This window comes from Perognathus longimembris, chromosome 28 (genome assembly GCF_023159225.1).
Source record: "Perognathus longimembris pacificus isolate PPM17 chromosome 28, ASM2315922v1, whole genome shotgun sequence".
In the NCBI taxonomy this organism is placed as follows: Eukaryota; Metazoa; Chordata; class Mammalia; order Rodentia; family Heteromyidae; genus Perognathus; species Perognathus longimembris.
This window is the reverse complement of record NC_063188.1, coordinates 51,713,845-51,730,762: the sequence shown is the minus strand read 5'-3', so window position 1 is coordinate 51,730,762 and position 16,918 is coordinate 51,713,845. Positions and strand designations below refer to the sequence as shown.

General features: G+C 35.8%; 1 protein-coding gene across 3 annotated transcripts in view; it reads left to right on the top strand.

Moving 5' to 3' along the window:
- Apool (apolipoprotein O like) overlaps window positions 1-14,738 on the top strand; it is a 67,241-nt gene extending 52,503 nt beyond the window's left edge. For all 3 annotated transcript variants that reach the window (XM_048336032.1, XM_048336033.1, XM_048336031.1), the window contains exons 5-9: window positions 525-623; window positions 5,112-5,203; window positions 6,212-6,325; window positions 6,525-6,641; window positions 14,187-14,738. In XM_048336032.1, the coding sequence (XP_048191989.1) occupies window positions 525-623; window positions 5,112-5,203; window positions 6,212-6,325; window positions 6,525-6,641; window positions 14,187-14,252 (488 nt within the window). In that variant the 3' untranslated portion in view covers window positions 14,253-14,738. The remainder of the gene's footprint in view (window positions 1-524; window positions 624-5,111; window positions 5,204-6,211; window positions 6,326-6,524; window positions 6,642-14,186) is intronic.
- The last annotated feature ends 2,180 nt before the right edge of the window (window positions 14,739-16,918 follow it).

Sequence of the window (16,918 nt, the reverse complement as noted above, 5' to 3'; positions counted from 1 at the left end):
TATTTTTAAATATTTAACTCTTTTTATTTAGTTTAGTCTTCATGTAGCTCATTGGTTTTTAACCACAATCAATGGATGCTCTGAGGTTATTGAGCAACAATGACAAGAAGGCCCACTGGGTAGTTTAACAAAAACTATTCACTTTATTCTAGAACCTACCAGTGTGTAAATGATAAAGACAGAACTTTATTATAGGACTATGGTACTTATATGATCTTATAGGAATTTACCATATAGTAATTCATATTAAGCTGTGTCTTCTATCATCATATCTCCTTAAAGAAGAAGAAGAATCATTATAACAGAGAAATTTTATTTTGTAATGAGTATCTGTTATAGTAAGCTTTTTTAGGCCATTGCTTGAATCATTTTTGATAAATCTTTTGAAGAGTATTTCAACCATCCACTGCTACCTTACTGTCTTTATTATCATTAACAAGCAAATCTACAACATTTCTGTCAACTGTAGTCGTTTATACTACAACTGTAGTCATTTATATATTTATTTTAACTTTCTTTTTGAGATGCCTATGTCTACCTGAAAAATCCTCCTCGAGATTTTCTTCCCAAAATGAGTGTCATTGCAGCTTCAGGACTGTTGGGTTTGGTTTCAGCAAGGAAAGGTAGGTTTTAAAAGTATATTCTATCCTTCAATGACAGTGTATTAATTTCTAAATTTTGCTCTTAGAGTCTGTATTAAATAATATCAAGATTTGTTGTGAAACATTTAGATTATTTTTTGTTTTATTTGTTTTGTTTTTGTTGCCAGTCCTGGGGCGTGGACTCGGGGCCTGAGCACTGTCCCTGGCTTCTTTTTGATCAAGGCTAGTACTCTGTCTCTTGAGCCACAGCTCCACTTCTGGCTCTTTTCTATATATGTGGTGCTGAGGAATTGAACCCAGGGCTTCATGTATACGAGGCGAGCACTTTACCACTAGGCCATATTCCCAGCCCCCATTTAGATTCTTTAGTATACAATGTTTACCAAAATGGCAATACCAATCATAGTTTGGAATAGAAAACAACTGAAATTCTCGTACACTTCCAGTAAAAAATGTAAAATGATACAGCTTTGGATAATAGTTTGATCGTGTTTCCTAGCAATCCCATTGCTAGGTGATCAAAAATCTGTACATAATATGAAAAGCTGCTATGAAAAACCTACACATAAATATTTATAATACTAGCTCTATTCATAATCATGAGAAGCTAGAAAGAAGCCCAATTTTGGGCTGGGGATATAGCCTAGTGGCAAGAGTGCCTGCCTCGGATACACGAGGCCCTAGGTTCGATTCCCCAGCACCACATATACAGAAAACGGCCAGAAGCGGCGCTGTGGCTCAAGTGGCAGAGTGCTAGCCTTGAGCGGGAAGAAGCCAGGGACAGTGCTCAGGCCCTGAGTTCACGGCCCAGGACTGGCCAAAAAAAAAAAAAAGAAAGAAGCTCAATTTTAAAAACACATTAATAAACTAAATTGTAGTACATCAATACGAAGGAATACTATGCTGCAGCATAAAGGAATAAGCTACTGACATACAATAATCTTCAGTCGAAGTAAAGAAGCCAGCCTATGTATTATTCCATTTAGATGACATTCCCAGAGCCATAAAACAATAATGGCAAAGAAGAGATTATTGGGTGCCAGAGATTAGGAGTGAGGAAAAGGTACAACTACAAAAGGATAGCTTTAGAGGAAAGCAAATTATTCAGCATAAACCACATTATTTGTAGTAATACTTTAGGTACCATGAGTCACTGTTGTTATTTAGTAACTGTTTATAGCATTATACAGAACTGCTCACTGGTTGAATTCTCAGATGCTAGCCAGGGGCCAGCCTTGCCAGCAGACCTTTAAAATGAGAACAGTGTTAGACATACTTTGAATAACTCTTTTTCTGCACATATGAAGCAATTCTATTTCATAAACCATGGTGAATTTTCTTTATATCATACCATTTATTCATTTTTATTATCTTCAAGTAGTTGTACAAGGGATTCAACATGTCTGTGTATGAGTACAAAGCATCTTGACCAATGTCACCCCCTTTCATCATTCTCTGCCATCTCCCAACCCCAGGTAGCCTGGTTCCATTTTCACATATGTACATTCAATATTATGACTATAATCACCCGCTATTCTTCCACTCACCTCCCCTTAAGTGAATTCTGTTTTTGACCATCTCCTTATTTATGTTTGGACCCTTAAACTCTTATTCTAGTTATGCATAAAGTTCACAATAGGTTATTGTGAACTATTGCCACCCCTCTGTACTATAGAGCACTAGAAATTATATCGATTTAACTTTGCTTCATTGCCCTGAATCCAACTTTCTATTGTCTCCAACTCAAATTTTGAAGAAAATTTTCCAAAATTTATTTCCTGAATTCTCAGTTAGAAACTAATAACTCTATGAGAAAATGTGGAAGAGAAAATATAGATCATTCATCATGTTTCTGGATGTCAGCTAAAATAATGTAACCAAGTGTTTTTCAGACTATGGATCTGAAACTACTAGTAGGTAGTGAAATAAATATAGTATATTTCAGGATATATTTTAGTAAACGTAAAAACAGAGCCAGACACTGGTGGCTCAGGGCTATAATCCTAGCTATTTAGGAGGGTGAAATCTGAGGATCATGGTTCAAAACCAGCCCAGGCGGGAATGTCTCTGAGACTTTTACCTTCAGTTCACCACCAGAAAACCAGAAATGGCACTGTGGCTCAAAGTGGTAGAACACTAGCCTTGAGCGAAAAAGCTCAGGGATAGTGTGCAGGCCCTGAGTTCAAGCCCCACCACTGGCAAAACAAACAAACAAACAAATAAATGCAGAAAAGTTAAATAGAAAAAAGATAAAATAGAAGAGAATAGAAAGTGTCACAGTGCTTTGTATTTCAATATGGGTAAATATCGTGGCACTTTCGTTTCAGTGAAGTATACATTTGTATGATAATAGATAATCACATTAAATTTGATTTCAATACGTCATGACAAATTGTTTGAAAGCTGTTAATTTTGTCTAATTCTGTTACAGGTGGAGGTCTAAAGAAATGAAATCAGGTGTTTCTTAATACATAGCACTAATTAGTGATTGTGTCTAGAGTGCTTCTCAAATTATTAGAGTAGGACTGTTGAACTTTAATGTATTATCTTACAGACTGACTTTTTTTGTTGGTTGTAGAGTTTGAACTTGGGGCCTGGGCACTGCCCTGGAGCTTCTTTGTGCTCAAGCTTAGTGCTGTACCACTGTGAGCCACAGCACCACTTCCAGTTTTTTGAGTGGTTAATTGGAGATGAGTTTCAGGGGAGGCTTTCCTGCTCAGGCCGGCTTTGAACCATGATCCTCAGATCTCAGCCTCCTGAGTAGCTATTAATATAGGCTTGAACCACTGGCACCCGACTACAGACTGACTTTTTGTATCAGGTAAAAAGATAGGAATTCTGTTTTCAACTTTTAACAGAGAACAAGAAAAATCTGTTACCTTCCAAGTTGAGGAACAGCATAATGAGGGGAATTTGGTTGAGCAACTTAATCATGAGATATTGAAACTATAAATTCAAGACAGACAATAGATACTGAAATAATAGTGAGTACGACTAAAAAAACAACTTGGGATATATTTAAATTAACCTACACCCTCTCTACCTATACCACTATAAAAACAGTCTAGATCTTGAGGAAAACTGAAGTCAAATTTGAAATGGATTTTCTACCTATTTTTCCCAAACTCAGTCTCTCATCACCATGATGTTACTAAAAGACTTCCTTGATAATGGTTAAACCAGATAATAAAATGTCTCGTTTATGCGTTTCCCTAAACTGCAGTTACCAGAAGATATTGCCAGTTATTTGTCACCTTAGTCTTTATTAATATACCACATAGGCAAATTTTCTCTTTTTTTGTGTATGTGGGGGGAGGTGCTAGCCCTGGAGTTTGAACTAAGTGCCTGCCTGGGCACTGTCCCTGAGCTTTTTTGCTCAAGACTAGCACTCTACCACACCTCCACTTCCAGCAGTTTTGGTGGCTATTTGGAGATAAGAGTCACACAGAATTTCCTGCCCAGGCTGACTTTGAACTGCTCAGTCTCCTGAGTAGCTAAGATGACAGGTATGAGCCATCAGCACCTAGTGGCAATTTTTTTTAAGTAGAGTTTACAAAAGCCGTCTGAGAGCATATAGTACTTTCCCCAATTAAAAAACGCATCATCTAATTACATAGTCATATTTTCATTATCCAAGATAACCAGGCAGCATTTAGGATACATATTTTGAAACAAGTCTGGTATAACGAAGCTTTAGTGTTGGATTTCCAGCTATCTGCAGCTATTCTAGGGTTCAGGGAAGTATTTATGAGTGGTATGGGGATGAGGGAAAGGCCATGTAGGCAAGATGTGATATTCAGCTTCCCATACCTAGGGTTAATTTGAGCAAATTGAACTTTGTAGGTTTTATATATTAAAATCCCTAGTGAGATTCTATTTTCAAATTTTTTAGGAAAACTTTTGTATAAAGAAGAATGTGTTAGATAACTGTTCCGTGCTTAGTTAAAGCACTTTTGCAGTGCATTAATTATGTCAAATTGCTTGAATTATTACGTTAGTGTTCCCAATCAGTGGCATGAAGGAGTTATATGCCTTTTTTAAAGTCTTTAGTTGAATGGTCATTTAGTTCCTTCACCTTCCTAAGTACTTAATCAAAGAACATATAAAAGACAGTCCATGTCCCTTTAACATGGTGTCACAAGCACCGTAGTTAATTAATTCTTTAATATTTTGCTTTGTTAGATATTTGAAAAAATATGATTATAATTTTAAATTTCTTGGGACATGAGAATACCTAGCTTTAAAAAAAGAAAGAAAAATCAATTCCTTTTGTGTAGTTAATTAGCCATATTAAATTGAGAACATTTTTCTGATATTAGACCATCTGATAGCTAAGAGCTATTAATTGAATTGAGAGCCTTGGAGGTATTTTAGGTACCATTTTAATTGGTATTATTACCTAAATAGTAATTTAACAAAAGGTGCTATCTTAAAGGGAAAGAAAGAATAAGAGCATCAAGTCTCTGGTTGGTGGCATCTATTTAGATTTGGGTAATTTGTATTTCTTAGGTTCTAGGTTTAAGAAAATTACCTATCCACTAGGACTGGCTACATTAGGAGCAACTGTTTGCTACCCAGCTCAGTCAATAATAATTGCAAAGGTAAGTTCTTTGATGTGATAGAAAATTTAGCATCTGTTTAAACTCAGTGTTACAATATGCACATATGACACAGCATCTTCAACATTTAATTTTCAGAGACATATAGCCAATATCAATACATTTATAAATGTATTTTATTTAAGTAGTTGTACAAAGGAGTTACTATTCCTAAGTACAATGCATCTTGATTGATCATCATTCTCCCCCATCCCGCCCAGCCCCAGTGTATCAATTTTTCTGTTGGCAAATCACATTAGCAACTCAGCATAGTAAATGCCATTCTTAATTACATGATCATAACAAATAAGATGAATTTATTTAAATACAATTAAACAATATAAGTGCGGGTTTGAGGATTTATGTTCAGAGAGTGAATTCGAATGTATGGGGAGAAATAGCACTTCATTGTTGAGCTGTGTAAAATTCAGCTTTTAATGAATAGAAAATTATACTGCTGGCAGCAGTTCAGCTGAGATTAACATAATGCAAGAAGCAACCAACTGATAGATTACAGAGCGTTTTGAGGTTAAGGAAATGTGCATACATGGGCAAAGTTTTGAAACCACCTAGAACAAAGAAACACCTTCTTGAAATGGCTATCATAGTTCTTTGTCATTTTCTGGTGGAAAAGGGCTCTTAAGATTTGAAGAGTTTGTTTTTTGTTGTTTGTTTTACAATGCTAAAGATTAAACTCTGGTCCTCACACTAGTTGAGTGTTGAGTTTTGTACCACTCAGCCACCTCCTCAGTTCGTTGTTTTTTTGTTTTTGTGTTTTTTTTTAGCACATGTTCATATTGAGGACAGCTTTGGAGCATGCAAGTTTTTCCTCATTTCCTTCTTCCCTCATTTATGAACATTGAAGTTTTCCTACTTACACTTTATCTAAATGTTGATATTTTTACTATTGATTCTGATCTAAATGTTCATATAAAATACCTGATATCAATTTTTTAAATCTTTGTTTTTTATCTTTTAAAAAAATCTAACTCACCTTTTTGTTTGAATTAGATTACTGGGAAGAAAGCATATGTGACAAGCCAGCATATTTATGAAGCCATTAAATCATTGTGGACAAGAAGGGACAAAAAAGAATCACTCTCTGAACCTAAAGAAAAAATTAAGGTAGAGTTTAAATGGACAAGGTTTTTGCCTGGCTCATGTTAGGCCTGTAATGGTGTTATAACACAGATATCAAAGAACAAAATAAAAGTAAATGAAAACAATTACAATACCTTGACACAATATCATTTTAGGATATTCTGTTGTCTTATAAATAAAATGGTTTAACTTAAAATTAAAACATCTTTTTTTTTGTAAACAGCTAGAAAGCCCCAATGAAACAGCAATATCTGCCAAACAGCTCACATCCAGAAACATCCAGTTCCTTTATCAAAAGAACTCCACCCTGAAACCAAGACCAAGTCAACATTCACCTCAGGTTTGTTTGGAATTATTCAATTTCATTTTTTATTCACCTCAAGTTTGGAATTATTCTGTTTCATTTTTTATTAACTATTTCAATAGCATTATATAGTTGGTAGTTTTAACTTAGTTTTCTTCATAAATGTGTTCTCTTAGTTACATGTGTACTTCATTTCTTTTTAGGTATGAGGGACTTTAGATCTGGAATGTTTATAGCCACTACATATTCATAATGCAGATCTTTCTGTATGAGGGCAGAGAAGAGAACTGACAGGCTGATTGAGTGAAGCATTTGATAGCACTTTATAAATGGGAGCTACTTTATAAGGAGGAGGAAAATGTACCTTTCTAGATTTTATTAATTTTTGCAGGTATGAGTCACGACGGCATAAATGCATATCAGCTTCCATTTCTCTTGCTATTTACCTGTCAGTTTACTTGTCAGTCTAAGTTTCCAACCATCCATACTTTTATTAACTTTAGGTACCAAGAGACATTTCAGTAGCAAATAGAAAGGACAATAATTCTAATACTTATATCTTTATAATATTTGCAATTAGTACTTTATGGGACCAAACAATGACAGTTATACTTTCTAAGAAAATACAATGATTTTACTATGACCAAAACGAATGTAGCAGTATGTTGAATACTATTTTCACAATATATTCACATGAACCTATAAGTTGCTCTGCCAGTGTGAACAATGTGAATGCTTCAAGCCAATGAGTTGTCTTATAGCAAAGGAAATATGACCAAATCAGATGATAGAAAAATAGAAATAGGAATACTCTATCCTTTATCAAGCATGCACTGTGATTCCCAATGCTGTAAGTCTATTGTTATTCAGTCCTCACTCAAAAAGAAAAACAGAATTAAAAACTCCAAGATATCAGTAATTCTTATTTTATTGATAATCAATGAGATTAATAACTTTGTTCCAAATCATGCAACTTACCTTAAGGCTTCCTGATACTAAAGTACAGATTTTTCCATTATTCATAGTTTTCCTAATTCGAAACAAGTATTTAGTTTATTTCATCATTCTCCTCATTAAAACCTAGCACATGGGCAGATGTTGGTGGCACATACCTGTAATTCTAGCATTTGGGAAATTGAATTTGAGGAGGGTGAATTTTTTTTGTCCCTAAAATACAAAATAAATAAATATCTGTCACCAAATAGCAAACCTGATTTGTTTACTGCTTTCCTGTTAGTTTTCCTTTCTAATCATGACAAGATATTAGAGGTGGTAGATTTTCTGTGACAACCCTATAGTTAACCATAGTCCCAAAGGATGGAAAGGATCTAATCAGTTTTCTAAATGCTTATCAACTCTAGAGTATCTTGGTGAGGCTAAAACTGCTTTAAATATGGAACCAAAATCATGCCTACCTAATATCTATTTACCAAAACGCCACATGTGGAGCTGTGATTCAAATAGTAGACTGCTAGCCTTGAGCAAAAAGCTAAGGAACAGTGCCCGAGCCTTGAGTTCAAGCCCCAGTAATGGACACACACACACACACACACACACACACACACACACACACCACAGAGTAAAAAAAAACTCTGTAGGATAAAACCAAATTTTAGTGCTAGGAAACTTATCAAGTTGTCAGTCAGAAACTTGGGAGTACCATACCTGAAAAACATGAAGGAACCAGAGGAGTAATGACTGACTCACTGAAGTTCTAACTCATCCAAACTCAGATAAGTGCCTTGACTACATTGAAATGGTAAAGTGCTTCACCCTTCTTTAAAGAGAAAAGGGAAAGGAAGGGTGCCAGATGCTAGTGGTTCACACTAATACAGCTCAGGGAAATGAGAATACGGATTGTAGTCCAAAGCTAGCCCAGGCAAAAAAAATCCTCATGAATCCCATCTCCAATTAATTAGCACAATACTATGCTGGAGGGAAAAACTGGGAGAGATTGAGAAAGTTACATTGTCCAAAAAGAAATGTACTCTTTACTTTAACGTATATAATTTTAACCCCTTTGTCCATTAACTTTATAATAACAATAAAAAACTTTAGGAAGCTGCACTGGAGGCATGGCTCAATTGGTAGAGCATCAGCCTCATGAGCAAGCAAGCCAAGAGAGAGAACAGGGCTCTCAATTCAAGCCCCATAACTGGCAAAAATAAAAAAAAAGGAAGAAAGGATAACCTACTCAAACAATGTAGTAGTCAAATGGTTAATGCAAAGAGGGAAGAAGAAGATATGGTTCATAATCAAATGAAGAAAAATATTACTACAACAACAGCAGCAGATCCAGGTGACCTAAATATTGAATAAAGCAGAAATGGACATTACAATAGCTATGATGAATGTGTTAACTTGAAAAATGATAGGCAGATGTATGAAAGGATGGGAGAATTTCACAGGTACTTGGAACCTATTATAAAAATCAAGTTCATATACTAGAAATAAATATAGTACCTGAATGAAAGAATTCATTGGATTTGTTTAAGCAGCTTAGTGTGTACAGAGCACAGCATTTATGAACTGAAAGACAAATGTGTAAAAGAAATTGCAAATATCCTCATTTATAGGCAAGAAGCAAAAAGAGAATTTCCAACAATTCTTACTTAGTCACCTTCCATCATTTATATCCAACTAGCTTGAGTAGGGTATGAACTAAATTATCAATGATTAGTTATTACTTAAAGGCTATTTGAAATAATAAATCATTGTCATCTTATAATTTGAAACATCCTTATTCCTTTTCTCTATATGATAACACCAGATTTTTATTTTTAAAACCTGCTAAAATCTGGGTGCTGGTGGATCATGCCTATAATTCTAGCAGAAAGCTGAGATTTGAGGATTGTGGTTTGAAGCAAAAGACCTTTGCAATCCAGGAAATTTGAATGAACTGAATCTTTGACCAGATTCTGGACAAGAATATAAATTGAGGAAGTAAACAGAAGTACTAGGGAACTTAGCAAATTTATTTACACTAATAACTGTTCATATATAAAGATACATAAAATTATTATAAGGTCTGGTAATAAAAGCAAACTTTCCACTTATACTGAACAATCACTTTCAGCAGGAGCCATTTGTGATGCATTTGAAAAAACACGATGAAAGCTAAACTATCAGTAGTGGACTCAAAATTTTTGTAAGAGATCCTTTTGTAGAATGTTTTCAAATGAATAAAACAAACACATAGTAATATATATATGATTACCTTGTCTTTAAATGTAGAAAACAATAATATATAGTAATAGAATTTGATACCTAATCTATTTCAAGTAGCAGTATTAATAGTGTAAGATAATCAGTAACTGTCATGTGATTAAAAATAGTGTGCTTTCTTTGTGATGTAAAATGTAAGGTACTTATAGAACTACTTGATTTTGTTGCCTATTTGTTATTAATAAATAATAAAATGCCTATGTTCCGCTTTGTGAGGAATAAAGACATATTTCCCCCATCCCTAAAGATGTATTGTATTCATAAACTAACACTTTGATTTGTAACCCCTTTATACTTATAGAATATAAGATCAAATCATTTTTTACCAATCAAAAGAATTTCCCCATCGCAGTCAAAAGATTTTCTGAGTCCAAAATAAACCCTCAAAGGTACCTGAGATTAAGAATTTCTAATCTATGAAGAACTATACTGCAGTTATGAGTAATGATCACTTATGTCCTGGTTGTATTTTTAGTATTTACTGATGTTACATATAAGTGTATCACAGTTTATGAAGTCTAAAATGTCTCTGAAAGATATGCATAGGCTTAAGTGATAGAGTACCACCTTGAGCCAAAAAGCCAAGAAAAGCTTGAGGCCTTGAGTTCAAGCCCCAGTACCACCATACACAAAAAATGGCATAAAATTAAAATAAAAACATAGGTTTAAGATAAATCATTCTATTCTAAAATTTCCCCGTTTTTGTTATAAAATGAAAAGTAGGCAAGTGTGGTAATCTGTAATCCTGTTTTGAGGCCAGCCTGAGCACAAAGAAGTTTGTGACACTCCATGCCAACTACTGGCTGTATTTGGTAGTGGCACATGTGATCCACAAGTAGAATAATCTTAGCCTAGGCTGGCCAGACATAAAGCAAGATCCTACCTCAAAAATAACCAAGAAGCCTGGTGCCAGTGGCTAAAATCTGAGGATTCCAATTCAAAACCAGACCAGGTAGGAAAGTCCATGAGACTCTTATCTCCAAATAACCGCCAAAAAGCTGAAAGTGGAGCTATGGCACAGTGGAAGAGTGCCACCCTTGAGCAAAAAACCCAAGGGACAGCACCCACGCCCCAAGATTCATGCCCCAGAATTAGCACACACCAAGACAAAAACAGGGCTAGAAGCATGGCTCAACTGGTGGAGTGGCTGCCTAGCAAGTGTAAAGTCCTAAGAAAGAACCAAATAAATAACTGAAAATCATTCCCTAGGGGGAAAAATATGGTTCAGAAATGTAAGAAAATAGTTGACATGTAAGTCAGATGGGAAAAAAGAATAACATTTTAAACTTCAGAAGAAATACTTTTAATTTTATCTTATAAAGCAAATATAAAAAAATAGTTATCTCACTGAATGCCAGTGTTCACACGTGTAATCTTAGCTAGTCAGAAAGCTGAGAACTGAGGATTGCAGTTCGAAGCCAACCAGCACAGGAAAGTCCGTGAGACTTTTATCTCCAATTAACTACCCACATGTTGGAAGTGGGGCTGTGGCTCAAGTGATAGAGTGCAAGAAAGAAAGAAAGAAAGAAAGAAAGAAAGAAAGAAAGAAAGAAAGAAAGAAAGAAAGAAAGAAAGAAAGAAAGAAAGAAAGAAAGAAAGAAAGAAAGAAAGAAAGAAAGAAAGAAAGAAAGAAAGAAAGAAAGAAAGAAAGAAGAGAAAGAAAGAAAGAAAGAGAAGAAAGAAAGAAAGAAAGAAAGAAAGAGAGAGAAAGAAAGAAAGAGAGAGAGAAAGAAAGAGAGAAAGAAAGAGAAAGAGAGAGAGAGAAAGAGAGAGAGAAAGAGAGAGAGAGAAAGAGAGAGAAAGAGAGAAAGAGAGAAAGAAAGAGAGAGATAAAGAAAGAAGAGAAAGAGAAAAAGAGAGAAAGAGAAAGAAAGAAAGAAAGAAAGAAAGAAAGAAAGAAAGAAAGAAAGAAAGAAAGAAAGAAAGAAAGAAAGAAAGAAAGAAGAAAGAAAGAAAGAGAAAAGAGGGCTGGGAATATGGCCTAGTGGCAAGAGTGCTTGCCTCATATACATGAAGCCCTGGGTTCGATTCCCCAGCACCACATATATAGAACATGGCCAGAAGTGGCGCTGTGGCTCAAGGGGCAGAGTGCTAGCCTTGAGCACAAAGAAGCCAGGGACAGTGCTCAGACCCTGAGTCCAAGCCCAGGACTGGCCAAAAAAAAAAAAAAAGAGAGAAAAGAAATAGCAAAGAGACAGCCCCCAGGCCCTGCACAGGGGTGGCACCCAAGTATAGCACAGAAAAACAATTGCCTCATGCCTATTCACCATGCACCACTAGGTATCCATTATCATCTTTAATACTAAAGAATATGAGATTGTTACTGTAACACCCATTTTCAGAAGGGCTAGGGTTGTTGTGTTGGGTTTATATGAACCTGGCTTTAGTCCTGACTCTGCCTCTTAGCAGCAGAGTGACATTGGTCAAATTACTCTCTCTGAATTAAGATTTCTTTTTTAGATAATAACTATAACACGGTCACACAAGTACACATTTTGAGAAATGTGCAATTAAATGATTTTAACATTATGTCCAAATCACAGAGTGTACTTAGACAAACTTAAATAGTTAGGTCAGGATTCGGCATAGCTGCTTGATACAATCAGGAGACATGGAGAAAGTGAAGTGTTTAAAGCTGCAGCTGGCATCAGATAGCATACTGATATAGTAAGCTTTTTATAAGTAGCTGGAGTACAGTTTAAAATAATGGTTAAAGCCTAGTATTTTAAATATGTAAATCAGTAACACCACTTATCTTCATTATCAAGTACTATTTACTGTACAGAATTATGTATAGCTACACTTGTATTTGATTGCCATAGGGTAGGTTTGTTTAAATCAGTACCACTCCAAATGTGTATTGTGTTCCAGTTGCATGTGATGTCACTAGGTGCTAGAAATATTTTAGCTCCATTATAATATTATGGGACCAATGTTATATAGGCTATATGTCATTAATCAATACATCATTACTGCATATGTGATTGTATAAAGATAACAGTTAGGTCATGGTAACATTGTTAGATAATGCATAAAAATAGCATTCTGCCTTACATACAATGATTGGATCAATTTCACTCAAAGAAATAGTACTCATGAAATCCATCAATAATCTTTAATACAGATTGAACTCCCTGCTCATTAAAGTAATCCCTTGACTATAGTCAGTCTCGTATAGTCCCATATTTTTAAATGCTATATAGTAGGCTGAAAATGTAAAATTTATAAACCAGTCAAGACCTCTTCTGAACTCTATATATTCACATCACTAGCTGCCTACTCAGTATTTATATTCAGACATTTAGCAAGCAATTAAAGTTTAACACATCACAAATCTAACTAACATCTGCATTTGCACAAAACTGCTGCTTCAACATTTTGTCCTGTCTCAGTAGATCTCAGCCCCGTTCTTTCAGATTTTGAGGTTAGTCTCCTTTTCACAACATACCCAATTCATTTTAGGAAATCATGTCCAGTCTGCCTTCACATCCTTTTTTTTGCCACCCCACTACTGCTGTCACCCAAATTAAAGCCCTTAGCAATCCCTCCTGGAGTATTGAAACTAATTCCCACTGGAATGTCTGCTTCTACCCTTGCTCCCTGTGGTATCTTCTCTCCATAATGGAGAGTGATCATCCTTCTTTCCTTCCTTCCTTTCTTCCTTCCTTCCTTCCTTTCTTCCTTCCTTCCTTCCTTCCTTCCTTCCTTCCTTTCTTCCTTCCTTTCTTCCTTCCTTCCTTCCTTCCTTCCTTCCTTCCTTCCTTCCTTTCTTTTTCTCTTTTCTTTTTTCTCTTCTTTTCTTTCCTTTGGTGCCAGTTCCCTGAGCTTTTGTGCTCAAGACTAGCACTCTACCACTTGAGCCACAGTTCCACTTCTGACTTTTTAGTACTTAATTGGAAATTAACCACTTCTCTGTTTTATTGAGCCAAATTGATTTTTCAGGTATGCCTTGGGTCTTGATGTAAGTTGAACTTGATGTAAGTTCATCCTGGAATCCATTAGCCACACACCTATGGGACACATATCCCCAATGCCTCCAGTTTTTTGCTAAAGTAGCACCTTTGCAGAAGACTTCCTGACCATCTTATGAAAAATTACACATCACCCAAACAATTCTGTATGCACCTGCCTGCTTTATTTGTCTATATCTATCTATATCTATATATCATTATACTGGTCATACATATATTTATCATATATATGTTATCTGATGTATATTATTTAAGATATTGTGTGTCTCACCCATACTAGATCCATGTCAGCAGAAATTTGTATCACTTATTTCACTTCCAATTCCTCAGTACAAACTAAGTTTGCTAAATGACTAGTTTGTTTTTTGCTTTAATAATTTTTCAGGTACTAAACAGTTTATATCTGACCCCAAGCTTATGGATCATGGGCAGTCCCATCCAGAAGATGTAGATATGTACAGCACTAGAAGCTGAAATAGACTGCATGGAGAGACTGCATAGAGAACCACGAGATGTGTGAAGTTGTAAATGATGATTTAAAAAATCATGTACTGGGTAACTGACACATAGAGTGTGACTTGAGGTGATTCCCTGACATCTTCAAATGTACAGCCAAGTAAGTGATGAAAACACAAATTGGGAATGCAATCCAGACCATATGAAAGGATTGGTGAGGTAGGTATCATGTATCTGATGACTTGAAAGAGAATTAACTAAAAAGCAAAAGAGAATGAAGATGTGAACATCAATAAGACTAAAATCTGAAAATATGTATGTGCATAGATACATATGTACATATATGTATCTGCTTAAGGTTTCCAATTATCAGTTGGATTAGAATGGTGTATAGAAAGATGAATGTGTTCTCTTTTTTGTTTTTCTTTTTGTTTTCATTTCTCTGAGCTGCAATAAAATACCCATATTTTATGGCCCATGAGTTTGGCTTTTACTAATTTTGACTCCTCTTACATATCTAAAAATATTCCTGTTTAAGAGAACTACATACTACAAAGCCCACCTAAGCTTTCTGTACCTGTCAAAGTTCATTGGACTTCCTACTTTATAGAGCAGAAAGATACAATTACTAGACATTAGCCTTCCCAAATGCATCTCATCTTCTAGACTTAATCAGTTTTGCATTTCCCTTTCTTGAGACTACTGCATCTATTTAGGCTCCTGATCTCATTCCTTCCCATGTTTTTTTACAACTATATTTTATGTTTAATTGACTGTCTTTACTTTTTTCACTCTTTTCTTTTCCTCAACCTCTAAATAGCTTCAGCTTTTCTATATCCAAAAGCAAGACAAAAATTCCTCTTCCTTCAAGATATCTTTTCTCTTGAGCATCTTCCTATGATTTTTATACATCTTTAAAAAATAATGTCTGAGCAAGGTGCCAGTGACTCAGGCCTCCAATCCTAGCTACTCAGGAGGCTGAGAGCTGAGGATCATGGTTTGAAGTCATCTCAGGTAGGAAAGTCTGTGAGACTCATCTCCCATTAACCACCAGAATACCAGAAGTTGTGTTGTGGCTCAAAATGGTAGAGCACTAGCCTTGAGCAAAAAGGCCTAGGGACAGCACTCAGGCACTGAATTCAAGCCCCACAACTAACAAAAACAAAGTAATGTCCCTTTCTTCTTTTCTTTCAATTTTTCTGTAATTTGCAACATCCTGGAATATTCATGAGTTTTTATGTAGTGACTGAACCCTTTACTCCTTCCTTGAAACTCACCCCTTCCTTTGCTTTCTGTTGTTCCTGTTTGTCTTGTTATTCTCCATGCTTCTTCTCTTGCACTTGAAAACCTTCAACATAGAGGCTCCTCAGCTTCCATCCTTGGTCATCTTTCATCATGTATATTTACTCTCCTTTTCATTCAATCAACTTTAATGTCATTACTAGTCATAATTTAGACATTTCTCCTGTATTATAGACCAATTTAGATTTCTCATTATTAGCTAAATCCACCTAACATCCTATCTCTATCCCAGTATCAATATGCCTAAAATTAAATGATGTCAACCTCCCTCTCATTTATTTTCCTTTTATTTTTTAATGTAAACATAGTAAATTTATTTGAAAGGAAAGGAAAGTAGTGACATTCTCTGTCTGGGTCCCTTTCATTTTTCTTGCCAGTCCTGGAGCTTGAACTCACAGCCTGCACACTGTCCCTGAGCCTCTTTGTGTTCAAGGCTAGTGCACTACCACAGCCACAACTCTACTTCCAGCCTTTTATGAGTAGTTTATTGGAGATAAGTGTCTCATGGACTTTCCTACTAAGGCTGGCCTCAAACTGTAATCCTCAGATCTCATCTCAGCCTCCTGAGTAACTATGATTATAGGCATAAGCCACCAGCGCCTGGCTTCATTTCTTATTTCTCACTTCCTGGCTAACTCACCACTATTTTCTCTCTTCCTTCAGAATGTACTCTGTTTTCAAGTGAACCAGGTAAGAGTATCTTACACAAAGATGGGTTCAAAGCCTGGAATTAGGGTTTGTGCAGTGGATCCTAGTGCCAACAGTGTCAAGACTTTTCATGTCCCACCCTGATGCTGCATTCTTATATGGCCACAAGATTGGTGCTGTATCTTACAAGAGCACCTACACATTGAAAGTAAGAAAGGACAAAGCAAATATGCAAAATATACAAATGATGCTTCTGACCTTTCTTTGACCTTCTACTTGCTAGACATCCCTTTAGCCAGTTAGTATGCTGCCCTACCTGAAATGGCAATTGTGCACCACCATGCCCTGCTCATTCTGTTTAGTGGGAATCTCATGGACATGCAAACTACTTCACCCAGTTATTGGCTGAGAAGGGGGTCTCTTGAAATTTTGGCCTGGAATGGCCTTGAAGTGCAACCATCACAATCTCAGCCTGCAAGTGGCTAGTATTATAGATGCAAACCACTGTATTTCTTACTCTTTTTTTCAGAAAAGTAAATGTTTTCTTCAAGCGTGGGTACCTTTACACCTGCAGTCCTAGCTACTCAGCAGTCTGAGATCTGAGGATCACAGTTTAAAACTAGCCAAGACAAGAGATGAGCAAATTCAGTAGTGGTACTCACTAGATGCTATGTTGAAAGTGAACTGTACAATTTGTGGGTGGGGATAGGA